Consider the following 27,154-nt stretch of genomic DNA (forward strand, 5'->3'; position numbering starts at 1 on the left):
ATAAGTTGCTCCGGAGTATAAGTCGCATTTTGGGGGGCAATTTATTCGACAAAATCCAACACCAAGAACATACATGAACGAGCAACAACAGGCTAAACGATACGGTATGCTAACGTGACAAACACAAACGAGGAGCTGAGAAGGGGCCTGACGTAACATTCAGTTATTTAAAAAAAACTATCACATAAATACTCACTATCACTTTTGGTGCTTATGATGCACTCTAAAATCAAGAGGGGTAGTGTCATGATTTACGAGTGATCCGTGTATTTGAACACTCGTGGTGTAACAACACATGTAGACAAACTATAGCAACAATCACAAGCATATATTCTTTATCCCATTAGAAAACAGCTGTTAATATTATGCATCTTACTGAGTCAGTCAGGTCTGTACTATACTGCCCCCTAATTGCCAAAATGAACACAACAGAAGGAGCACAATGTAGAATTGGAACAGATTATTGGCATGTCCATTCTTTTCAATAGCGAAATACGTATGATTTGAAATACACATGTTTAAAATAGTGCTTTCTTAGCCAATTATATATTGGATACCTATATAGTATCGTATAAATGAATATTTAACACCTTTTTACATTAACACTGATTGACACAAACCAAAAAGCTTCACAATATATAATATATCGTCCCACACTATATAATACTCATCTCAAATTTTGTACAAATTAGATCATTCAACTTTCCATCATTGAGTTCCTTCAAATGATGTTTGTTTCAATTGTATTTCAATTGTATTGTATGCATATTTTTACCAATTAAAAGAGGGAGATTTCTCTATAAAATGGTTCTCCAAACTTTTTCCTACCCCTTTTTGGTTGTTTGTTTATTCTTCTGCGCCTCATGCCAAGCTGTATTGAAGTCAAAAGTGTTTCTGGCTCCGCGGCGCTGTTCAAAGCTTAGTTGTTTCGACTGAGGTACAAAGTTGACACGCGGGTGCAGACACTTGCCACAGACGGGGGGCTCTGACCTCGCCAATGTTTGCCAAGCATGCGGCCTAAGGGACCTGCTGCTTCTCACAGGAGGCCTTAAGAAAAGATGGGCCACTGGCTTGACCCTGCTCAGGCTTTTGACACATGCTCCTTGTGACACTCTTTCATATGTTGCTGCACAAAATAAACCACAAAAAAAGGAGAACCTTTAAGGCCCCTTTTTTGACCCCGCCCCACAAAAAAAAAAATCTGACTGGATTTGTTCAGCAGATATTTAAATGCAAAGGATGTGATCAAGTAGATGTTGAACATCTGGTCAGTTCAAGAGAATGTGGAAATCCACTTAGCAAGAATTAAAACAAATGGGATGACTATGTAATGGCTTCGTAGGCAATTTCCAACATTATAACTTGTAGTCATTTACAGGGGGAACACGTTTAGCAGCACTCTTGTCTCGTCTATCAGTTATTCTTGTTTAAAAAAATAAATTAAAAAAAGGACCAGCATGTACGTAGCAAACATGCCTATTTATTATCTCATTACTTGAGCTGGGAAATAAGCAAATGTCATATTTTATCAGTTCTCTGAAAAACATCCCTCTTTGCCCAACTGAAAGCTTCTGCTGAGGAAAAAAATGAACTAAACCTTCATTAATTATGCAAATCATTAATCAGTTGCAAGTGAAGAGGATTTGCGTGCAATTTGTGAAATGAAAAAATCTATCCCTTCTAAAAAAAAAAAACCTCTTGAAAAGTCATTAAACACAATTGGATGGTCTATTGAAAGGTTTTTAAGCAATACGTTTAATCACAGTAACCCAATGAAAAGTGTATCAAATCTTATTATATAGCCATCTGGCCATACAAATGGATTTAATTATAGTGAATCCGTCCGTCAGTCCGTTCGTCCATCCATCCATCCATCCATCCATCCATCCATCCATCCATCCATCCATCCATCCATCCATCCATCCATCCATCCATCCATCCATCCATCCATCCATCCATCCATCCATCCATCCATCCATCCATCCATCCATCCATCCATCCATCCATCCCTCCATCCATCCATCCATCCATCCATCCATCCATCCACCCACCCACCCACCCATCCATCCATCCATCCATCCATTTACTCTAACCCTAAAATAAATCTTCCATTTTTATTACATTTAGATTATTTATTTAGATATTTCTGTGCAATGAGGCTATTGATTACACTGACTGTCCAGATTCATATGTTCACCAAGATGCAACATCATGCTGTTTGATTAAAAATAAACACAATCGAGTAGAAACCAAACAAGAAGTTAATGTTGAGGGAGGGGAAAATGCCTCGCAGCTGATAAACCTTCAAATTTTGCATTTCTAATGAGCAATGATTGTCCTTTTACTAATTACCGTATTTTCCGCACTATTAGGCGCACTTAAAAACTTACATTTTACTCAAAGAAACACAGTGCGCCTTATAATGCAGAGCGCCTTATATATGGATCAATTGATGAATTTGTTGATCCATACTGGTTGTACACAGTGCTCTGCCAAAATGTTTCAGTACGTTTTAGCAAGACTAGTATATTACAAGGTCGCATTGTTTCCCAACATTACGGTAACTGTAGTCAGGGGGCGTCACCGAATAGTTGTTGTACCCGCGAGGCTATTTCAGTTCAAAATAAGCTGCTCCGTTAATGTTTCGAGTAAATTTACGGATTGATATGGAAGGGAAACATAGGTAAGCAGTACCAATGTGTTAGATCGAACTTTAGTCAGTTCCGATCATTTTATAGGAGATCGTTTGAGAAACGCGATTGTTTACACTTTGCTGAGGCTCATGGGGTTCTGCGAGCTGAGGCTCATGGGAGTTTGCGGGTGGCTAATGCTATAATAATAGCTGGTATACGCACAAGGCTATTTCATGTCAAAATAGGCTGCTCTGTTAATGTTTTGAGTAAATTTACGGATTGATATGGAAGGGAAACATAGGTAAGCAGTACCAGTGTTAGATCGAACTTTAGTCAGTTCTGATCATTTTATAGGAGATTGTTTGAGAAACGCAATTGTTTACAGAGGGCTCATAGTTTATTGGCTAGTGGATGCATACCGCAACCCTAGTCAACCTCAGTTTGTTGCAGTATAGCTTCTATTTTATGCGCCAAAGACTTTGACTTTTAATCCGGTGTGCCCTATATATGAAATAATTTCTAAAATAAAAAAAGCATTGAGGGTGCGCCTTATAATCCAGTGCGCCTTTTGGTGCGAAAAATACGGTAGCTTTCATATGCAGGTGGATTATGGACAAAAAAACAAGTATTCAATGTTCCACAAAGAATGACAGCCTGGCATTTCTAATTTAAAAGTGCTTATACTGCACCTCGAGTGCCAAGGTCACAATCATCAGGACACCACAACAAGGTAGCTTTTTTTCGGTATGGAGGACAATCCTCGCATCACTATCTCCTGCAGGCAACGCTGCCCATGTCATCCTTATGTTTTATTCATGTGAGTCATATTATGGCATTCACAAAGTCAGATCAAAATCTGCTCTGGGAGAAATATTTAATATTATAGCTGCTTCTCTACCCTTCTCCATCTGGTTAGGCCGAATGAGAAAAGAGCGCTCGACAGACTCTTTCACACACATCCGTGTTGGATTATTAAGAGTGAAGCTTTCAAAGAGGTCACTGCTCAGGAGAAGAAAAAAAGAGAAACAGTGCTGCATGCATCAATTATCTTGGAGGATTTGCGGCATACTGAGGACTGTCTTGTCACACTTCCACATATGGCTGTAAAGCCATTGCCTAGAAGCTGACGTTTAGTAACAAGAATTGTGGAAATCCCCCCTAAAAAAGGAAAAAATAGCAGAGTGACTGCTCACAGAGGGCCTTTGGGCTTGAAATTCCCTCTCAATGTCATTTGTAGAGCTCGACGCAACCAACTCGCTCTCGCGCTCTTATTTTTCATGTCGGCGCAACTCATGCTGATCAATACACAGTTTACTGGCATTGCTTTGGGTGGGGTGCAACGGTGGATACCGGGGGGGAGGGGGCATGAAGGAGTTATTGCAATAAGTCAGCGTAAATATAGCCCACTTTTGCAATCTTAGATCATAATACTTTCAGCATTATGTTGCATCCTGACTGGGTGACAACAGTGGCGTGATAGCGTAGCGTGACTCAATGAACCACATAATAAAACTAAAAACATCAGGAAGTAGTGTCTGATGTGCCCTATTGGCCAAGCTTTAAAGAATTAAAAAATTACTTCAGAAGTCCATCCATCAATTAGGAAATCATAGATGTAATCCCAATATGATTGAGGAGATTATTTCCGAAGCAAGACACTACACACACTCCCATCCACACCCTGTTGGCTCTGGTCCCAAACTCCCAACGTGCTCCGCCGGCATCTTTGTGGAGAAGTGACGCACCTTTGTTCATGTCAATCAGCTTCTTCTTCTTCTGCTGCCGCTCCTGCTTCTCGCGCTCAGCTTTTTCCTTCGCCAGCCTGGCTCTCTTGATCTTCTCCTCCATCTCCCTCTTCTTGTGGTTCTCCTTCACAGCTTCCTGATGAGGCAACGCACGCACAAACACACAGACACACACACATTATTTCCGATTTCTGCCACCGCTCTTTGAGTGTCATTTTCAGAAGCGGCAACTTCCCATCAGCTAAAAAAATTGTATTCCGAGAAACGTTGAAGATAAACTATCGAAATAAACAATAAATCATTTCAAGTGTATGAGAGCTTATGGGAAGAGGGATCTTCAAGGTTATAATCTGCGAGGCATATTTTCCAAAATGAAGAAGACCTTGTATATTGGTGGTAATGAATGGAAAATTGTTCTGAAGTCATGTTATTGCCACCACATTGATTAATAAACATGCAAAGGTTCAAGTAAGCCACAGTTTTTTTATTTTTTATCGTGTCAAGTCAAATTCAAATTTCAACGGAATTTGCTATGAAAATATGTTGGTGATAAATCAGGAAATAATAGTATACAGTATATAAAAAAATTAAACACCTATGTTCTATGTCAGATTTTTGTGATGTAACAAAGCTGACATGAACTGTTTCCAAACGTTTTTTAATCATTCACACTACCTTGTACAACACAATTGAAATTTATTTCTAATCTTTTTGAGAGGCAAAATGAACACAAATCCCTGAAATATTGTGGTTGCATAAGTCTGCACACCCCAACAGGCATTTGGCTGTGTTCAGAAATAACAAATCACTTTAAAACTAATTAAATAGGAATCAGCTCACACGTGCCTCCATTTCAAGTGCCTCTGTTTGACCAGATGCTTTTGCTTTTGTGGATTTGTGGAAACCTGAAAGTTTTCTGCTAACGCTGACTGCTACTTTGATCTGTTCATAATTCCCTCCACCTTGTATAAGGCCACAAGTCCAACTGAAGAAAAACAACCCCAAGCAAGATACTACCAAAAGCACGCTTCACTGCAAGTATGATGGTGCTTTTTTCTTTTATGAGCAGTGTTTTGCTTGCACCAAACACACTTTTTATTGCTATATGTTAAACCTAGGATTCAGCTGAAAATACCAAAACCTCACAAATACATGACAGAAAATGCTGTGATCTGATGAAACTCTTGCTTGAGACATGACTAATTTATGGCTATATGGTAAGAAAAATAAATACCAGTTAGTACAAAAAAATCCGCAATCCAGTGGCAATGGCATGCAAGGCTCTAACAGTTTTGTTTTATTTATATGAGGAAGTCAGAAAATGGCTTTGACCTCATAAATTGACACCAAATCTATCAAGTAGGAGGGAGCATTGAATGCTTTGTAAAAGATGATGCCATCTTTTACAATTTTATGATGATGGAGAGCCAGACCATCATTAATCTTTTTGGTCTTTTAAAACATATTGCACGAGAAAATATTGCAGGAGATTGTGAGGCTGTGTGATAATAACTTTGTACAAAATGATGGCCACACATGGCATAATGCAGTGCACCGTGCCACAATGTGTGAAAAGAAAAGAAAGTGGAGCAGCCGCTGCAGAGCGTCAAGCGGTCTCGGTGGAGTGAGAAGGAGATATCATCCCGCTGCTCCTTCGTGACCGGCCCAAATGTCAGGACGGAGTCAGAGGCAGCCAGATAATCAACAGGAGCAATTCAGCCTTTACAAATGTGTCAGTTTGTTCTTGTGCCAACACTGAGCAAGATGCAACTGTGTGACCTTTGGAGGCAAACAAGATGTGTTTGCTTGTCATCACGGACCTGAGCTGGTGCATACCGAGACCGCACCCAGCCTAGCTACAGTTTGTGGATTTTATGTGAAAGCTCAATCATTGGATGTGCCAGGACAAACTAATAAGTTTCAATACAAATATCTCAATAAATCTGCCTTCACAAAGATAACTACGTATGCTCAAGTGTGATCGACTCTGTCAGAAGTTTTTATGATTTTTTTTTATAATTTTTTATAAACACTACTTTGATTATTTTGGTGGTAGTTTGCATTGGTAGACATCTGTACTGATAGCACTATGTAGCTAGTTAGTTAGCAATGGCTGACGTGGTGAAAGTGATAGTAAAGTTTTGTAAGATCATTCCCAATGAATCCCCATCTCTTTCTTGCATTTTAATTTGTTGTCTTTATTACAAAACTATCCCGGACCATTGCGGAAATCCTTGTACTGATATTACATGTGATGCCACTGGTCTGCATCTGACGCCTTGCATGGTCCTGATGTATGTGTGTGTGTTTGCATCTAAAACCCGAAGATTACGGGGATTGTGGTGAAAAGGCGTGGAATGAGAACCACTCATGCTAGTCAATAGTCAATCTCCTTGTTGGTGACAAGGGCAATGACAAACACAATGCACACATGTACACACACATACACAAACACACACATGCACAAACACACGCACGCACAAACACAATCAACTGAGTGTGGTTTCGGTTGACAACTGTGATATACAGTCCCTAAGTAAATAAACATGCATTTTATTGCCACATGTATCAGGAATGAAAAAACTGTTCACCTTATTTTCAGCATTAATGGCTGTGGGTGGTTATTTATTCAACTGCAGGTGGTTCAGGTTGTTGATTGTAAAAAATGCTGCATGGACACAAAACATTGCTGAGTGACTATCTCTACAGTAACTCTAATTGCCCTTAAAGATGACTTCATAAGATCATCTCAACTTGGGTTCAATATGCCGAAAGAACATCTGAGAGGCAATCTACATGCATTAGTAAGTGTTGCTGTTTTGGTTAACAACAGAGTTCACATGGACTCAGCAATTGACTTTTTAATAATGAGTCGAGTGAAGTGTCTATGAAATTTAGTAACTGCAGTTATTATCCTGTTTTTTTTCCAAATGGGAAAAAGAGGGTGTATATTCGAGGGAGTCATTTATGGAAGACACATTGGGTGGGCACAGCATCTATTAGATTGACACCAGTGTTTAGGTTAAAGTTATAGTTGAAGTCCCAATGATCATCACACACACACATTTGGGTGTGGTGAGATTTGTCCTCTGCATTTAACCCATCCCCATTTGATTTTGATCCATCCCCTGGGGGAGAGGGGAGCAGTGAGCAGCAGCGGTGCTGCGCTCGTGAATCATTTGGTGATCTAACCGCCCAATTCCAACCCTTAATGCTGAGTGCCAAGCAGGGAGGCAATGGGTCCCATTTTTATAGTCTTTGGTATGACCCGGCCGGGGTTTGAACCCACAACCTTCCAGTCTCAGGGTGGACACTCTACCACTAGGCCACTGAGCTGGTGGAAATACGGTAGTCATGACGCAATCAGTCTATTTAGTGAATAGCATACTGGGCAATGTGTATAAGCAGCTCGGAACCAGCTAGTTTATGTGCAATCATGGTCAGCAGTGCCAGTTAAAGCCCCCGTCCCCCTCGATTATCTGCTCATCTATAAAGCACTGTGTTGCGTGTGCATCACCACATTGTACAAATTATTACAATTATACAATTTATAAATCATGTAGATCACAGAGTAAAAATGAATAAATACTGCCAGCAAAAGTAATCTAAAGCAAACAACCAATTGTGACTGTATACACGATTATGCAACATAGCGACATTACTCTCATCAAATGGAACCCGCAATTACCATAGCGAGACTTACTGTTCAGACTGGTATTTTTTTTTCTATGTTGGTGCCTTTGATGGTTCTTACTTTATGTTAAGGGCACCATATGCAATTAGACGAGTGGCTATATTTGGCTACATCCTATTGAAATGTAGTAATGTCACACATTCGACTTTCAGTGCATTGATTTAAAAATCCAGAACATGTATAAGCTTGTGTTTTGTCTCTTGAGGCATATGTTGAGATGATGAAAGTAAAAAAAAAAAAAATGTTGGCATATTGATGGCAGGTGAATGTGCAAAATAACTCAGTCATTGGTCCCTGGGTGGAGATGATCAAGATAGTTGCAGTCATCTGAAGCGACATGATATTCTACGCAATTAATTAAACAATTAACAATAAACTGGGTTCGTTAAATCACTAGTCACATTTATATGGCGCCTGGATAAGTCTGGCTTGACTTCATTCCCTGGCAGGAGTCACAGTCCAGAACAGGACATGTTTACCATGCCGGTTATGAATCTAAGTGACTATACATTTTATCAATATAGATAAAGTAATGCTACAGAAAAGTTCTGCACTTCAAGGTGATTTTTTTGACAGAGTGCAAATGTGACTGTTTTTGTGCATCTTTGACGGATCTATTTTAAGGATTAGAGGATCCTAAAATCTTACACACGTTTACACTCAGGTAGTCAGCTTGCTGCTGCTAACTACAAATCTATTATATGAATCTCTATTCAAATTGTCTGACATATGCACATCTGCTCTTGTCTTGTTTTGGCAGATTCTTGACTTAAAGTGTCGTTTTCAACTCTAAAAAATGACTCAAAGCTAATGACTTACGCTCTAATGCTGTAAGTTTGGGTTGGTGGTATTGTACCTAAGACTTCTTTCGCAAAAGATTTATGCACACTGTTGACCCACTTTGTGCAGGCATAAAACCACAAAACATCATGGCACTTATTTAATTGTGCATTATCAGTGCCTAATTACTGCAATTTCCAGACTATAGTGCACAACTGTATATAAGCTCCAAAATTAATAAAGAAAACAAAATGTCAACCAGTCAATAATGTTTTGGTTTTTATGTTGCAACATGGAATATTTACACAGCAAGATAAGGTAAAGTACCCAACTAATAGATAAGGAGTTTTACACTTTGCTTATTGACAGTTTAAATTTAACTGTGACCTGAAAACCGAGGTACCTACCAAATCCTATTTTTTGGTGGATCCTTAGACCCCAATGTACAGACAGATGCAGAGAGGTGTTTGAGTCACAGTGTTGTAGACTTCAGTCACCTATTCTGTTGGATGAGAACATTTGGATTACGACTATCTGAAATCCTTAAATATGTTTACAAGTGTAGTTCTATGGCTTGTTTCTGTAATTCTGCTGAAAGACGGGACCTCAATTGCACCTCTGCTGTTGCAAAAGTACGACTAAAGCATTTTTGGGTGGGGGTGTCACGAGGTTAAATACAGCTACCCCAAAACATGATTAAAAAAAAAAAATCTGGTCTGTCGGGTTTGCATAATCCTGCTAAAAACACACTCACCTGCGGTTGCAAAAACAAATAAAGCACAACTTGATGGAGGTAAGTATGAGGGATTGAAGAAGAGGTCAGACGTGTAGTTAAAGTATAAAGGCAAAAACTTTGTCCCTTGCGATAACCTCCCAAAGCTGCCAAAGTGATTTGTGGCCACAAATTTCCCAGAGGCCGTGTTTATGACAAGCTCCGTACCCCCGGGTCCCCTCTGGTGGAAAGAAGTGGAATGAGGTGCAGGGGGGTTGCAATCCCAATTGATCACACAGTTTGCAAATGTAGACTCAGAAGTAAGTAAAAGTAGCACCTAAATGCCGCTTAGACTTGTCAACAACACATGTACTTGTGGCCTTTTTGACGGCCAGACGAAGAGTTGCTTCTTTTTCAACCTGAGCGCTGTGGTTGGCCAAACTACCAACAGGAGCCTTTGTTCAAGTCAATTCCTTCAATACCATATTTTTCACATTATTAGGCGCACTTAAAAACGTAAAACTTACTCAAAAAATCACAGTGTGCCGTATAATGCAGAGTGCCTTATATATGGATCAATTGATGAATTTGTTGATCCATACTGGTTGTACACAGCGCTCTGCCATAATGTTTCAGTACGTTTTAGTACGACTAGTAAATTACAAGGTCGCATCACTTCCCAGCATTACGACAACCGTGGTCAGGGGGCGTCACTGAATGTGTGTGTGTGTGTGTGTGTGTGTGTGTGTGCGCACGCGCGCGTGCGTGTGTGTGTGTGTGAAGGAATTGGACAGCTTTGGATTGTGCGGCTCAGCACAGAATGGGGCATGAAGTGGATACATGAAACAGAAATCATCATTCTAATCTGCTACGAGATGCTGTAACGTGCTACTTTGCAAAACCCACTCTGGTTCTTTTGGACTTATTAGAAAGTCACTCAATTAACAAGAAAAACTGTTCGCTCATCCCAGCCCATCTGCTGTGCTTTGATAACTCATTAATGAAAGAAATCCTCATCCCCAATGCTCCTGGTCAGGATTACAGATTCAGACCCCGCTACTGCATTTCGCTTGCCTCCTGAATATGGCCGCATTAAATGAACTAATTCAGACGCGTGTGTGTTTGTGTGTGCGTAACTGTGTGTGCGCGCTGAAATCAAATATTTCCTTGGCTGCCCAGCGAGGGATGTAAGGAGCATGAAACAGAAGGAAAATGAATTTAATGGATTATATTACCGGGCACATTCGCTTTTGTGACTGCAGTGCCAACGCTGCAATGACTCATGTCCATCATGAGCAAGTTTGGGCGACTGTCCGAATTGAATTGGCTGAGGTTTGTGCTAGCAGTTCAAATTTAGCATTCATTTTATTCTCACCATTGCTGGAGATGAATTTATTTAAATTCAGTATGTAGCTTGGTAAATTGAGTGACTTTGTCATAAGTGTGTCAATCAGGACTTAATTGGCTTGATGATGGTAAGAGATGATTTTGATATCAGATATCTTCCAAAACAGAAACTATTGTATTCACCAAGACGTATTTAAGCTGAGTTCGGTTTTCTGGAGCTTTCAGTGGCTTCCATAGCAATGCCTTGCCATCTATAATGGAAAAGCTGATTATTATTATCACTGTTATTATTCCCCATTACCTTATGAGCAACGCTCTTCCCCTATTTCCAGACAATTTAGTCAAAACACTGTAACCCCGTGGCCCGCTCACGTCTCCTTCCGCCTTCTTCATAGCAGGGAAGTTTAAATCAGTAATAAAATATTCATCTGCAGCTATTTGCTTGAGAGAATAATTTATTTTCTTGGGTGGATGCCTCTTTTAGAGATGTGCAACATGGGAAACCTTCAGGGAGCAGAGTGTTGTGTGCAGTTACACTTTGATGGTGGGGAGGGGCATTGGAGAGGGGGTGAAAAGTTGGTCTCAGATGAGGATCAGAGTGAAGCGAGGAGACGGATTCAGACACGACGACCTTGGCGTTCCTAATGGGGAGTGAAGACTGCATGGAATAATGACTTGCTTCCTTTCTGACAATTCTGGGAGGCTGCCAATGCCATTGAAATCAAACATATGCTTAATCTTTTCATCAACCGAGGGAATAATTATTGCTTTTTTGCTGTTGTTCTGCAGTAATGTACTACTTAAGTAACTGAAAAACAAGCCAAGTAAAATATTTATTTTGCGGCTTCACTGCTTATTATTTATTTGAGTCCCCTTGCCTCATGTAAATAAAAGCATCAAAACGGTATTTGTTTTTGTGTGACAACATTATTCTTAAATGTGGCATCTTTAAATAACATAAAGCATGCAATCAAAAGCTTCTATTCATCTCAGAGACTCTTTAAGTAGTCCTTCTGTTTTTAGCAACATAGTGTTTAATGTGTGCACACATTACCACCATTTTGTTTCACTTTTCACTAACATAACTTCTTTGAATTTATGGCAACATTTAGTTTTAAAGTTTTGTAGTGTCGATTGGAATGTGTGAGTTTGTACATGTATTCATGTGGCCAGAAAATAGTAAATAAGACATTTTGCACAACCTCCAAATAAAATGTCAAAGAAGCCATTTAGTTCATACACATGCAGCTTATACTAGTAACTTTTTTGATTGAATAATACCGTCTTTCAAATAATGTTTTCAAATAAACACCTGTTTTCATTAAACTGCAGTATGGATATATACTATATATAAACACATATGCAATATACAAAGAAAAAATACAGTGTCATACAAAACAAACCTTCTGATAGATTGTTTACTCACCAAAAAGAGGATGCGGAAGTTGGACAGCTCCCCGAAGAAGTCCTCCACACTGATGACTTGCGGGTCGAAGGTGAAGTAGCTACCTATGTTCTCGTAAAGCTTCTGCATGTTCTTGTGCATAATTGACAACTTCTCGTACTGCTCCCGTGAAAGCTTGCAGAAGCCGTGAGGGGGACACAATTAAGGAAAAAAGGGAACCATGTTGACTTATTGTTTCAACACATTGGATCTGGTCAACAATCTTAGGAATAAAATGTACCCTAGTTGAAATTTTTACCTATAAAGTAAAAACAAGTCAATCACAAATACAAGTAAAAAAAACAACTACAATATCAATGGATATCCTAAAATTACAATACATTCATAAAATGCTTTGTATCACAGCACAACATGACAGCTAACCAGTCTGCGAATAGTTATGTAGCATAAGTTAAAGTTGCAGTTGAGACAATCACTCAAAACTAAGAGAAGCAACACTTCTCAGAAATTTGAATAGTTGCAATCATTTCCGACTGATCGAGACATTGAAACATGCAATCCAGGACAAAATCAATGGGACATTGCTGGAGCCACAAAGGGGGAAATTGGATGTGATGATTCTCCCTCATATTAAGTTGACAGATTGGCATGTTTTCCACAAAAATACTTCTTGCATACCAAATTGTCAGGTATTTGAGCATAAGGGTACTATACGATATCACTGTATGTGATAGCTACCATCAATTGGGGGTGGTACATGCTTCAAGGTCAACAGGAACTGGCGCATATAAATCAAAAGAGTCAGTCACAGACACTCAAACATGTCATAACAATAACCCCTCTATTACATCTAGAGTCAATGGCATGGCGAGCTAAGAGCCGCAGCGTTGCACCAATGGAAAAAGGTGTTTTGTAGTCAGCGGCTCGACACACACGGCTGCGGCAGGAGCTGATTGGAGTCATTGTTCTATTGTTTCTCCCAACAACAGCAGGGTCAGGTTGTTTTGAACCTGGCCTCTCACGCCGTACTGTGTAATTTACTGAACAGGCTCACCACTTTTCTCCTGGTGAATGGCTATTGACAGCCAACATCAGTTAAGCATTATCGCAGCAGCCACCTGACCTCTGCGCGACTAGCGCTTGGACCCTCGGAAGACTCAAAAGGAACGGCCACAAACCATACAGGAAAGGCTCAAAGATCATCACAATTATCGGCTACGACTGTAGATTTGATGCAAGTATCAAAACAAATGTATAATCATTCGCTGTATGCACACAAAAATAGTTTATTTCCTACATTTGTAGCCATGTCTATCTACAGTGAGTGATTAAAGTTAAACATGTCAGGCATTACATTTTAATTCCTTACATTCCTTACACATTGCACATTTTCTTATCAAAACATCCATCTGTCTCTTTTATGTGTAGCATCATTGAGGTCAGACACGAGCTAGAGTCTATCCCAGATGACCCATGCTTTTGGAATGTGGGAAGAAGCTAGAATAAACTAAGAGAATCCGTGTAAGCACTGGGAGGCCAAGGACAGAGATTCCAAGACAGAACCTCAGAACTGTGAAGCCACTTTGCTTGCCATCCCTCACTCGATTAGTGTAAGTACATTTTGACCACCTGTGAATCCCGACACCAACTAACTGTTTCTGAGAAGAACTGTTTCACATCTGTATTGCATGGCAACTTGTGAAGTGCTATTGCAGCTCGATACAATTGGGCTACACTCGACTACTGTTATCTTAAGCACTGCATGTCCACTATAGGTGTAGTGGTGTTCTTGCCTGTCTTCAATGGAGCTTGGGTTCAGTTTGCACTCGGTGACGGTGTGACTCTGACAGAGCTTTTATCAGGCCCAAAGTAGCAAAACGTGCAACGTGGCTATATGTATATATATACGTACGTATGATCGTTAGATGGGGCAGCACACGAGCAACTGTGTTGCAAATCTTTCTCTGATAAAATATTTTAGGTCTCACAGGAATTTGAACCCAGGTTGTTGGGCTGAGAGTTCAGCGTACTAACCACTACACTATGGAACCCTCACTCATATTGCATGGAATATATATGGTTTTATGGAACAGCTCACAAGGAAATAGCTAGATTTATTTATTTCAATGTGCACCTCGCTTAATCTTCACTTGAAAACTCTCAAGAAGAAGGGAGAAGAAAAGATGGTCGTAAAATGTACACAATGTACCCTGTCAGATAACTTCTGGATTTCCTCATGCACTCCAACGTACAAGTACCAAAACACACAATTAGGGAGTCGTGGGATATCCCAGCACAAACAAATTCCATGTCTCTCAACAATTAAGTAGGAGGCACTCTTTTGGCCCATCTAATGTCGTATTAAACATTAAACATGCAGACACAGTACAATTTACAACATCACCAAAAATAACAAAAACAGTAATACATAAATTGCCAAAACAAAGCACGTTTTAATACATGATCTAAGTATATTCTTTTTATATATATTTTTGAGTGCCATCGACTTCAACTATGCGTTCAGGTCACAAACAGAGTAACATTCTTGAAGCATGGGTTCGTTTTTGCTGTTTGTGGCCTCTGGCTCTTTATGTTTCTTCTTCTCGGAATGTTGACTACACATTTTACCTCATGCTATAGACACACACATGCTTGCGAACGTTCACATTGGTATTCGTCCCGTGGGGCTCCTGCTGGACTGAGGTTGCCTAGGCTTCTTGTATTTCCACACCAAAGATATGTCTTAGTGATGAGGCCTGACACACACACGACACACAAATGCACACACACACACACGAGTAGCCGATGACTGAGCCTTCGTTTCTTATGTAACTGTATAAATGTACTATGGACATTAAATCTGTATGAGTCATATCATGTATATCCCTGATCTGCTATCCAACAAGCCTCACCAATAATAATAATAATAATAATAATAATAATAATAATAATAATAATAATAATAATAATAATAATAATAATAATAATAATAATAATAATAATAATAATAATAATAATAATAATAACTGAAATGTTGACATGACACAAAGGTTACCCTCAACATCAGTAAGCAGTGATTAAGGCCGTTCACGACTTCAAAAATACATCCAAGTCTGATTCACTTTTTCAGTTTTGCAATCTTTGAGGAACCAAACCACCAATCAGGATGTGTCACCAACATGCATTAGGGAGTGTTCAAAAGTGCTGTGTAAAAACACAAACCATGGAGCCAAAAGTCTCCTAAAGAAATCTCCTTCAACCCAGTTCCCGTAATGTTTATTTAATGCTTTTCCTGTGTGCTGGCTGGGCTCTCCATCGATCGTCGTGCACTAAGCCTGCTTAGAGCATGGCTGCTCTCTTTAGCCTTACGGCGACTGCCAAACAGCGACTGCGGGCCAAATTACACCGAGGGTGCCCATTGACGGAGCACAGCCGAGCCACACAGGTGCACATGAAATGGATGAATGAATGCAGAGAGATTTACGAAAGGGTGAGAAATTCCAGGTGACTCAAGCACAGATGGCAATTCAAGATAAGGAAGACAAAGGGAACCGTTTCATTAATGCCTCACTTGATGCAGATGTGTTTTGCCATGTGCTCGTGTATGTGGTCATATAGTAAGGAGAGCGAGGTCTGTAGGGCAGGCAGGAAAGAGGCTGACAGCGTCCAGCATCGGGAGCACAGCGTCGACACTGGAACTGTCACGGGGAATTAGGCAAACGGCCACATTCCGGAATTTAGGATGTGACCTGGTGCCAAAGTGAATGAAAAGAGGATGGTGGTGTCCCCAATGCCACATGCAGTAGATTTCATGTTTTAAGGCTACATAACCTAGTTTTTGTATGCAAGTAACTACGTGTGAGTGTGACAGTGAATATCCACACACATATTTTTTTTATCCCAGTGCATAATTTTTGTGTAGGTTTTTGTATGTAATGCTATGCACGCTGTACTCACGTGACTATTTGTGGACTACTGCTGTGTGTGCTTGGTTAAGTCTTATTTAATCCATATTTATAATACGTAAAGTAGAGTAAGTTTTAGCTGTTTATCGATATAAATATGTCATAATATAAACAGACACTTTAGCTGTTTATCGATATAAATATGTCATAATATAAACAGACACAACCTTATTATAATGGAGTCTTGTTACAACAAATGACTTAAAATCATTTCCAAGTAATAATACATGTAACTCATAGGAAGTCATATTAAAACTCTCATAGGAACACACTGCCTGTCTGATTTTGTATCTGGTTTTATGTAATGTAACAAGATGTTTTTGGGTAGCTCAATGTGCTTCACATAATTAAAAAAAACTATGTATTTACAACATTGAATTGCACTTGAATTAAAAAAAAAAAAACATTCGTTAGAATGTCACTATTTACAATTACTAATTTTGATCTTAAAGGCCTGGAAAGATGTTCTATATATTTTTTTATTCTTTGTATCCTAGTCTAAATACTGTATGAGTTTACGTTGCTGATACAATAATTCAAATCAGGCTCATAGACCGGAGATAATCTGTTTAAAGCTTGAATGCCTCAGTGAGACAATAGAATGTGAATTGCTGGAGTTTGTCCAAAGTCATCACAACAACTTGGACGACAATCAACCAGCAAGAAGCTCCAGTTCGACCACCCATCTGTACACGATACACACAGTGTTGGATTACAGAGAGTGCCAGCAGGGCGATGGTGATTAGTTCAAGCCACCCTCTTCATGAGTTGTAATTAATGAAGACAATTAGTGTGCTTCATGCTTCGGTCCCTCAAATGCTCAATCATACTGTTTCCTCTCCGTAATTATATTTCTACCCTTGGCAAAACTTGATTGACACTTTTTGACTGGATATTTTCTTGACGGAAAAAGGCACAAGTCAATTATTGTTATATCTAATAGTCAACATTTCTCCATTCCAGAGCTCCATTCCACACGTGACAACCACAAAGTAAAACTTTCTAAAATTCAAAATATATCACAGTAACATTTACCACAATCTGTAGAGCGTTCTAATCAAGTAGTGTACATTTACAGTGAACGCATCGATGAATAAATGAAGGAATGACAATGAAAACGCGTCTTAATTTGATTTGCGTCAAAGTAAAAAAAAAAGAAAAAGAAAATAGTTAAAGCTAAGACTCAACATTTGTGGAGGGCAAGAATACGCTTGGGCTTAACTGTCATTTCACATATTGATGGTTAAGTTACACACTGATAGACAAGTACATCTCAAACACATTCATACTTAATTGACTTATCGAGGCACTTTTTCCCAAAGACGTCCAAAAAAAGCCAATAAAGGGCTATACTTTTACTATTATTGTTTCTTTCTTTCTCTAACCACAATACATGGAGCCAATTTCACCGCATGCTTGCCAATGTATTCCGCTGCCTGAAATATTTATTCCTAGTTGTACTAAGTTCATCTTGTTTTTTCTTTTTAATCACTTCACTGGTTCTTTTATATCAAACAAATTATTTTAGGTGCATTACCTGACATGTTTCGGCGGTTTCTTCTGCCTTCATCAGAGTGTCACTGATGTGGTTGTGACACGTCTTTATCCTATTGAGAGGAGGGTCGCTTTTGCTTTAACATTCAAAACTCCTCACTACACCACCCAGCCGTCGTTGGAACAATTCAATAATGACGACGTGATAAGAAAAGAGAGAGCATATCAATTAGACATGAGGGGATTAGAACCTCTGGACTGACCTGTTGAGTAGTGAATTTAGTATGGAGAAAATGTGAGCGTTCACTATACACTTGACACACGCCCACACACGTTCACTATAAAATGATAAGATTTCATGCTTGTTTTAGTTCATCTCATGCATTGGCGCCCCTGGCCCGTGCCTTCCCGCGTCATTTCCACAAACCAGCACATACATGACGGTGCCAATACAACACTTAGACTTGTAAAATCTTAAAAAGGTCAAGTCTCTCGCTGCCGCTGACTTAATCAGTAAACATCAATCCCCCACCATACACGTCAGGCGTGAACCCTTCAAAGTGACAAGCACTCGCGTGCCATCCGTGTCATTTAATATGTATGCCGGCTAATCTCGTAAATAACATCACACCACTTAAAGGGTAGAGGGATGTACGTGCTATTCACAAAAGACACAATGTTATTGATTCGTCCTATCACACTATACTAAAGACACCTCTTCTTCGAAATGAAAGCATATGTAGATATTTCATGTGATCATTACAATTAACTTAAATCGACAAAATGTAGTTGGCTGACCTTAAAATAACAAGCACATAATAACAAATATATTGGATGGTACAACACTTTGTAATAAGAATCATGGGGGCTCGGTTGTTGCCATAGCAATATCAGATCACCTACCTTATTGGTCTATAATATCATTTTTATCTAACATCACTTTTTCTTTCTTTTGCTTCTACTTTCCTGCATTTTTGTGTCCATGATCTATCAATAAAAGATGAATAATAATAATAGGTTATGAACAATGGGCTTTTGAAATGAATAATAATAATCAGAAACTATGCAATGACAATAAATAACACTATCACTGTTACAGTAAGTAACAATATTGATGATCAGAATATCACCAAAACAACTACTATTACTAATGCTACAACTAATACTACCACAACTACAAAAATTACATATGGTCCGCATTTTAATGACTTCAAAATAGATCCTGTAATAAGAACAAAATCAAAAACAACACAACAATCTGGACAAAACATTTGAATATAAAGTATTTTATAAAATCTTCTTGTCCAGCATTTATGCAAGGTGGTTTTTTTGGGTTGTCAAACGGATACTTGTGATAACAACAGCACAACGGAACATATTTAGTGTGCCAAATCAAATATCTAGGGTTGATCATTTCCGTTTCCAAGTCTTTTATTGAGTGCTTTTCACTGGGTTTAAAGTCCATAGAGCAATACATTGTGATCCAATTTCCTTCATAATCAATGCTGGCGAATGTTTTCTCTTCACAGAGCCGCGGAAGTGGTGATAAAAGAAAGATGGCAAACTAAAGTGAGGCGGACATAGAGCATATAGGAAGTCTATTGATCACATTCCGGAGTAGGACCGGTGGCCCAGCAGTGTGGCGCCATTCAATAGTCTTATAATTACTGCAGCATAAACTCATTGGGCAGGTTAGCCTATTTGTCCCTTGCTCTTGTGTGTGCGGGTGAGTGGGTGTGCATGCGTGTGCATGGGCGGAGTAAAAAAAAAAAAACAAGTAGATGATACGTTTCGATTCCTGAAGCTAATGGATCCCATTATAAGACTACTTGCAGGACATTTTTTGTTCCAGCTTAATGAAGTGTCCTAAGAGTAAACGGAGAAGTTAAGATGAGATGCAACACACTTTTTAAGTGTTGTAACACAACATTGATAAAATTATCAATAGACACAGTAGCCTGTGAAATGAGCTGGTGGGCATTTCTAAACAGACTTTGGCCTATTAAGTGTAAATAAAAAAAGTGCAGACTCAGTTAAAAGCTGATGTTCTTTTATATCCGTGGAGCTCAGTGAACGATGGACTGGACATGCACTTTGCGCTCATAATTGGCAGAAAGAGAGGATTCACGTCATGGGGAAATTCAAACAATAAGTGATGATGGCTAAGTAATTAGACTTAATGTACAGAGGGGATAACCTCCTCTCCTTTATTAGATTACATTGATGTTGGCGCCTGACAAAGATTAAGCACAAGAGGCGGAGACGAGTGGGGAAAGGAATATTGGAGCCGTCTCCGTTGGCAACACGCAGGCACGGAGGCTATTTTTAGCCAATTAATTTAAAGCCCTAAATAATTAACTGATAATTATCTGGCAATCAGGAGTGAGATAAAGTGATCACCCTGGGATTTGCCTTGCCCTTCTCTTTTTTTTTTTTTTTTTTTGTTTTTGTTTAGTGGTGTGTCCCAGCAGATGTCACAAAATCAGCAGTCTGGGATAAAAGTGAGAAGTATACTCCCAGAAAATGGATTTTGCCAATGATGAGCACCTAATGAGTGACAGAATACTGCCAATTGCGATGTGAAAAGATGTGCATGCTTGGCAGCTGTCTTCATGCTGACACACACACTCCCAACTAATACATATGTAAATACAGATATTATACTTGGAAATGATTGAGCTACCATCGCAAAGAAAGCCCCATGACAGCCCACAGTAAGTGCCCCTCCTCCAACGTCAAACTACACTCGAATGAAGAGCAATGAGGCCTTAGATAAGATACACCTCTGGATAGGAGGGCTCTCTTTCTGTGCCCAGTCCAAGTCTAGTGTGAAGTGCACTCTAAATCTGCACATGGGTGCATTAAACTGGGTGTTTGTGTTTTTACAGATGCACACAACTTAAAAACGGGCATTTTGCGCCGTTGTGGGTGTGAACACAGCCTGCTAATTGTTTCCCACCAATTAAAGTCTCTTCTCATTCCCTTTGAAATTGCCACAACAGAAGCTGTCCTTGACATGGTGGAAGAGGAAACTGATTTGCTGGAGTCTATGTAGAAGACTGAAGTGCATAGAGTGTTTGTAAGGAACTGTCTGTTTATGACATACCGATTTCTCACATAGCTTTGCCACAGCTAGGAGGGTGAATTTAATAATTAAATAAATGTGTTAATAATATTCCAACCAATTCCAACCTATTGTCATAAGAGAAATAAGAGCCACAAAATTCCCAGGTGCAGCGAGCCAGGCATATACGTATCAACCCTTAGTACACCAGGACACCCACCCTGGTGCAGAGTGGTCTGCCAAATTCCCAAATAGGTGAAACGAGGCTTGCTCCAGCAAAAAAATGTGTCAGTTTGTTTACTCCAACACTCTAGCAAACAAGATTAGGATTTGTTCCTGTTAACCGACTGGCTAACGCAGCTCCTTTACAATTCTCAAAAGGTATATCGCTCTGAGCAGTGTCTTCCTCTTATTGTTAGTATTGATCACACATAGCTATAATTTAGGTCTTAGACGGGTGAATGGTGGTGAGTCGATTATAGTGTTTGTATGAAGTCTTGCTAAATTGTCAGGAATGCCGGTGCTCTATCGCTGACTCCCATGCGTGTTGGGTTTCAGTGACGCTCTTTCAATCGCTTCTTCACTCCTCCTCCTATTATTGACCTTTGTTCCACAGTTGTGACATGCGTCATTTGTTATAACTGTAACCATTTGTCAAAAGAAGCAAGCAAAACTGTCAATCCAGTTGTCTTTCAGTGCCACTGCTTCCTTTTCTTAGCTTTCATCTCTGCATGGTGCTTAAGCTACTGTCAAGTGGTGCTAACATCTCAAAACTAAATCAAATGATAACGTCATTTGATGCCCCCATAAAAGCCTTGATGCAAATCCATACATAGCGCAACAAAATAAAACACAAAATCTAAAGAATATTCTTGGAAAAAGCACCAAGGCTATTAGCTTCACTTAGGGCTAGCTAAGGCTGACAGGCCTACCTGGCCTACCCACTGAGCAACCTTTTATAAAATCAATCCCATCACTAAACACAACTCCCACCTGTGGAGCGCCACCTTGTTACAGCCTCCTTCCCCTTGCACAGAAGGAAGGAAACCACAGACAAACCCGTAAATTAGAGCAACCCCAGATGCCAGATGTCCACGGCTCTTATCCACCACACTCTGTTTTCTCTCACGAAGAAGAAATAGCAGTACTGTCAGTGTGTGTACAGGGTTAGGGCAGTGGTTCTTAACCTGGGGTTCGATCGAACCCTAGGGGTTCGGTGAGTCGGTCTCAGGGGTTCGACAGAGACTCCACTGAGGAGGTCCGAACAAACCTGATTTATTGTGTAAATTCTGATTTGCCAGTATGTAATTTGTTGTGAGTTCATGCATTGTGGTGGTTTTGTTCGTTGAACAAGGTCATATTTATGCATGGCTCATTTTGTACACTGGTAAAAAACATCTATGTCTATAATAATTCACTAACGAGGAGTTCGGTGAATGTGCATATGAAACTGGTGGGGTTCGGTACCTCCAACAAGGTTAAGAACCACTGGGTTAGTGTTACTATGTGTGTGTGTATGTGTGTGTGTTTGCGTGTGTGTGCGTGTGTGTGTGTTTAAGCAAGTCTATATTATTTAAAATTGCAGACAGAAACATGACACTCTCTGGGAAAATCATTGTCATTTGTGTGTTGGGTTGATGATGTATGTCATGCCCAAGTGTCTGAATGGCTTTGTGTAAATGGCAAAACACCATCTCAACAGTGTGACTTGACCAGTGAACAACATTCTAGCTAAAATGCGTCTACTAATTTCCAATGAACAACACTCTTGCTAAAATGCATCTACTGATCTCACCTTAGTCACAGCAATAAATGTGCAAGGATCTATGACTTTTTCCTCCTCCACCTATGTAATTACGCATTTGGCAGTTTGTTTCTCTACTCTGCATTACATTGCGGCTTGCTTGAGTGACGTCTCCAAATAAGATGGGCCACTCTTTGGAGATGAAAATGGTGACAATTGGTGAATACGCATTATTATTCTTAACTGGATGCAATGCAGGCCAACATAAGTCCATACAGGTTAATCTTGCGGTTGCGAGTGGACGGTGGTACTGAACTGGAAAATGACCTATATTGGCCATTAAAATATAAATGTAGACATCTATTGGAAGTGTGATGGTGCACTAATTATTAGCAGTGAATCCATGTTTGCAAAGCCTTATAAAACTCTCTGGCTTTATGTTTAAAGTCTGCAAATTTGGTAGAGCACCTGCAAGGAATTGATGTGATCCTTAATGTAAGATATTACCACCTCATTAAGCTGTGTGTCGTCCAAAATCAATAGTCTATCCAATTGAGATGCACAACCACACTCTATTGAATATAAAACAATAAATGTCTTTTTAGCTCATGGATGGACTTTTTATGATAAGACAATAAAGGGGCTGTTAATCCAAAAACTACGGACCATGTGTTAATCTGCTCATTCGTAATATCGCCATCCTTTGGAATCCTGAGGAAAAGAATGTCTTTAAGCCTTCGTCATTGTGAGGAAACGGGATAGAGCTAAGCGCCTGGACAGCCAAGATGAGAGAGTGACAAAGAATCACAGATGGGTGAGGGACGACCAGCAATGCGAAAGAGATAAGGGCGGCTCATCTTTTGCAAAGTGTATCACCTTCATGGACAGGATGAGCATTACCACTAATCTCGAATCTACGGCGAGAAAAGACGTCAGACATTCAATTGGCCCCCAACAAGCTCCCTCTTGTGATGACAAAAGCACTTGAAGCACAAAAGATTACAAAGTGTATTTACCGTCATGGCACAGTGTGTAATCCCTGTCCGTGATTGCAATTAGTGCCTGGGGAAAAATAAAAGCAGATCATCCATTGTTTTGCGCAGGGTTTAGGAACAAACTAGTATCAGAGCGCATGATCAGCCCTCATCAGCCTTGCATCGCAGACAATACTTGAAGCCGTTGTGTTTGCCATGAAGCCTAATAAGCTTAAAGCTCGAGGCTTAGTATTCATTTGCGGATGGTGAACTCGTATTTTGCACATAGTTCACTTGTAATATGATAAGAAGATATTGTTGAGGGATTATGATACCTCCCCGGAGATCTATTAGTGGATATGTTGGACTGGGTGAGTTTTGAGTCATTCATTACCTTAGTGGCTACAATATGCATGTGTTCAACTATCAATACAATCAAAGCACACTCCTACATATTAGCATAATATGTAGGCAGCAAAAAGCATCCTGGCATTGATAAATGAATTGGTGTGAGTGAAAAATGCTTGAATGGATAGAATTGGAAAGATGCCGCATTGGAGGCTAAAGTGACAATAAATACCACAGGGACTAATCAATGTAAGGAGGAATAGAGTTTCAAGTCAAATTGGTTCCATCAGAGTGCTTTTGTTCTATTAGCACTATAACTGAAGTAGAAGGTTTTACCAGGATGGAGATATAGACGCAATCTGCAGAACAATCGGTCCAATGCCGCAATGTCTACTGCTATTATTAACACATTGGTACTCACTAGCCTAGCCCGTTCTACATCCTGTAGAGCCGTCACAATTGTATTGCTCTTTAGCGAGGGGAGAATACCAACAAGCCAAACAGTGTTTCTGCAAAGAGCCTAAGGGCTGGCCAGGTGAAATTCAATCTGCTTTTTTTTTCTTCTCCTGTTGGAAATCTATTAGAGACCAATAAGAACGGCGGAGTGAGAAGGTCTGAGATATTTCGGGTCAGCCTTGGAGGTTAATTGTTCAGTCGCCTGTCTGGTCAGTGAGGGGATCACTGTGTGAAACCAATCCTGAAGGCAGGGGGATGAACAGGGAGGCTGGATGGCATTCGGGAGATTAGAGCACTTGATGGGAAGGCGAGCCAATGGAAGGAGGGTGAGAGAATGACGGGGGGGTGGGGGGGAGGGATGGCAGGAAGCTAGACCAGGGGAGGGCAAACTACGGCCCGCAGGGCACATCCGGCCCACGGGACGGTTTAATCCGGCCCGCCAACCCTGAATAAATTGCATTTTAAAAGAATTTTTTGGGTCATTTTGCCTGCAATGACTGCGCTTCCCCAGTAGATGGGGAACCGCTCGCCTGCGCATTTACTACCGGAAGCCGTGTCAGAAAGCTCGGCGCACACTCACAAGTGCGTGTACGTACTCAGTAGTACGGACATGGCGCACTCGCGCTCTATTTGTATCAGTCCCGAATTTAGCGCGTGGGCAGTGACAACAGCATTCTTGTAATTCGCGCGCTGAGCTTTCAGGTACAGTTTTACGCTAAAGCCACCCACAAATTTTCCCCTGCAATCCTTCCATTAAAATGAATGGCCCGAAGAAAAGAAGTGAGTGCCGAATGTTAAAAAAGAGTGGCCAATTTGGCTCGACGTACGCGACGTGACGTTCAGCCACATCAACATCAACCCGTCACTGATCGAGGTAAACGGACCAACACCTCGGGTCTCTCCTAAGAATTGCCACAAAAAATTTTACTCCAGACTTTGAGGCACTAGCAAAAAAGGGAGACCAACAACACTGTTCCCACTGAAAATGAAGGGGAGGCTCTCAAGTTTGTTGTAAAAAAATGCATTTTGAATATAATGTGTACAAATAGCAGGGATTGAAACTAGCGACCATTCTCATTTTCAAACAATGCAGGATGCTCAAGGACATTGATGCACCACCTGTTTGCGACTAATCTTAACCTGTAAAGTTCTTAAGGCTTACTTTAAGGAAGTGTTTCCCGTTTCCTCACCTCTGTTACCAGGTGTTTGTGAGTTAAAACTGCTCTGATTTTCAGATACCCCTCACCGTGTTGCTGTTTTGATTACTTTATTTGGATGTATGCTTTCACCGATTCTTCAAGATGATATATTTGCTCAGAATGTTTGCTGTTTGATGTGATCTCATAAGATAAATATCTTTCATTAATCTGACCTGAAGGCACTGTGGAGACTGTTATTCATAATAACAGTGTCGTATTTTATGAGAATCACTGATAGCAGTTTTTTAGTGATTTTTTTTTTTTTTAATGCTGTTAATAAATGCATTTGTTTTCAAAAAACTTTTTTTGAATATCCTACTAAAGGCCAAAACCTTTTATGCAATGACTTTTACAGGTCATTTATATTACTTCACACAAACACTACATCCATCTGCTCCTGGTTCGGCCCTCCGGTCCAAATTTAGAACCCAGTTCGGCCCGCAAGTCAAAAGGTTTGCCCACCCCTGAGCTAGACCCTTCAAATAGATACTTTCACAAGGCAACCGATGCTAATTGGCTTCTGGTAACCAGTTCATGTCTATGACTTGCTATGTTTTGCCAATAAGGCTACTGAATTAAGCTATTCCATTGCCGTTGACATCACAATTGTGAGGTATGAAATAATACCCTCCAATTTTCTATAGTGCTTGTCCTCAATAGGGTCATGAGAGATGTACAGTCTATACCAGCTGATTTTGGGCAAGAGGTAGGGTCATTGGTGGGTACATATAGACAACCATTCACATTTACACCTGGACAATTAAAAGTCTCCAATGAACCTTGCATGCATGTTTTTGGAATGTGGGAGGAGAAAATGCACACAAACACGAAGAGAACATAAAACCTCAACACTCATGAGATTAAAACCCAGAACCCTAGAACTGTGAGGCAGACATGGTAACCCTCCGGTCACTATGCTGTGTGGTGTAGCTTACCACTTACGACCACGACGCTAATGAGGACAACCAATACAGAACAAAGACGAATGGATGATTAAAGTAATCAGCAACAATAAAGGCAGGAAACTGTTGCATACAATAACAGTTTCCTGCATATGTCATATTAAAAAAAACATGGTTATTTTCTCTTCTTTTTTTTTTTTAACCTTTTTACACTTTACGGAGTTTGAGAAAGCATTGGACCTGGCTAGTTTTCCCAATGGTCAGTCTTCTGAGACCAAAGATCAAAGTTATGTGTGGATACAAGACCAAAAAAAGCATTGGGAAACATAACTTTAAAAATAGACAATATTTAAAAGACTGTGCTTCACATCATATGAAAAAGTTGAAATTGTCTGTGTGCATACTTGGATAGCCACAATACCATTGTTTTACACTTGTGTATTGTTAGAATGTGACAGAATGTTTGTCCCACCCATAGCTCTACATCCACTCAAAGCACGGCGTTGAAATTTCTTTTACATATAAGCAAAACAAACATCACACACGAGTTGGTAATTGTCCTGAAGGTCAAATGAAATATGGAGTGGATATTTGCTAGTCTGTTCAGATAGTTAAAAAAAAGCACATGTGACCCTGTGGCTATATGCCTCTGTGGTATTCCTTTTTCACCACTTCACGTTCTACATTTGACA

General features: G+C 39.9%; 1 protein-coding gene across 10 annotated transcripts in view; it reads right to left on the reverse strand.

The window, feature by feature from the left end:
• diaph2 (diaphanous-related formin 2) overlaps window positions 1–27,154 on the reverse strand; it is a 314,194-nt gene that overhangs the window by 64,976 nt on the left and 222,064 nt on the right. For 9 of the 10 annotated variants that reach the window (XM_061273960.1, XM_061274039.1, XM_061274125.1 and 6 more), the window contains 2 exons: window positions 12,338–12,502; window positions 4,379–4,514 (listed from right to left, as the gene is read on the reverse strand). In XM_061273960.1, the coding sequence (XP_061129944.1) occupies window positions 4,379–4,514; window positions 12,338–12,502 (301 nt within the window). Of the gene's footprint in view, window positions 1–4,378; window positions 4,515–9,259; window positions 9,355–12,337; window positions 12,503–27,154 lie in introns of those variants that run through there. The other variant, XR_009713933.1, reaches the window with a different exon arrangement.

This window comes from Syngnathus typhle, linkage group LG1, assembly GCF_033458585.1.
Source record: "Syngnathus typhle isolate RoL2023-S1 ecotype Sweden linkage group LG1, RoL_Styp_1.0, whole genome shotgun sequence".
NCBI lineage: Eukaryota > Metazoa > Chordata > Actinopteri > Syngnathiformes > Syngnathidae > Syngnathus > Syngnathus typhle.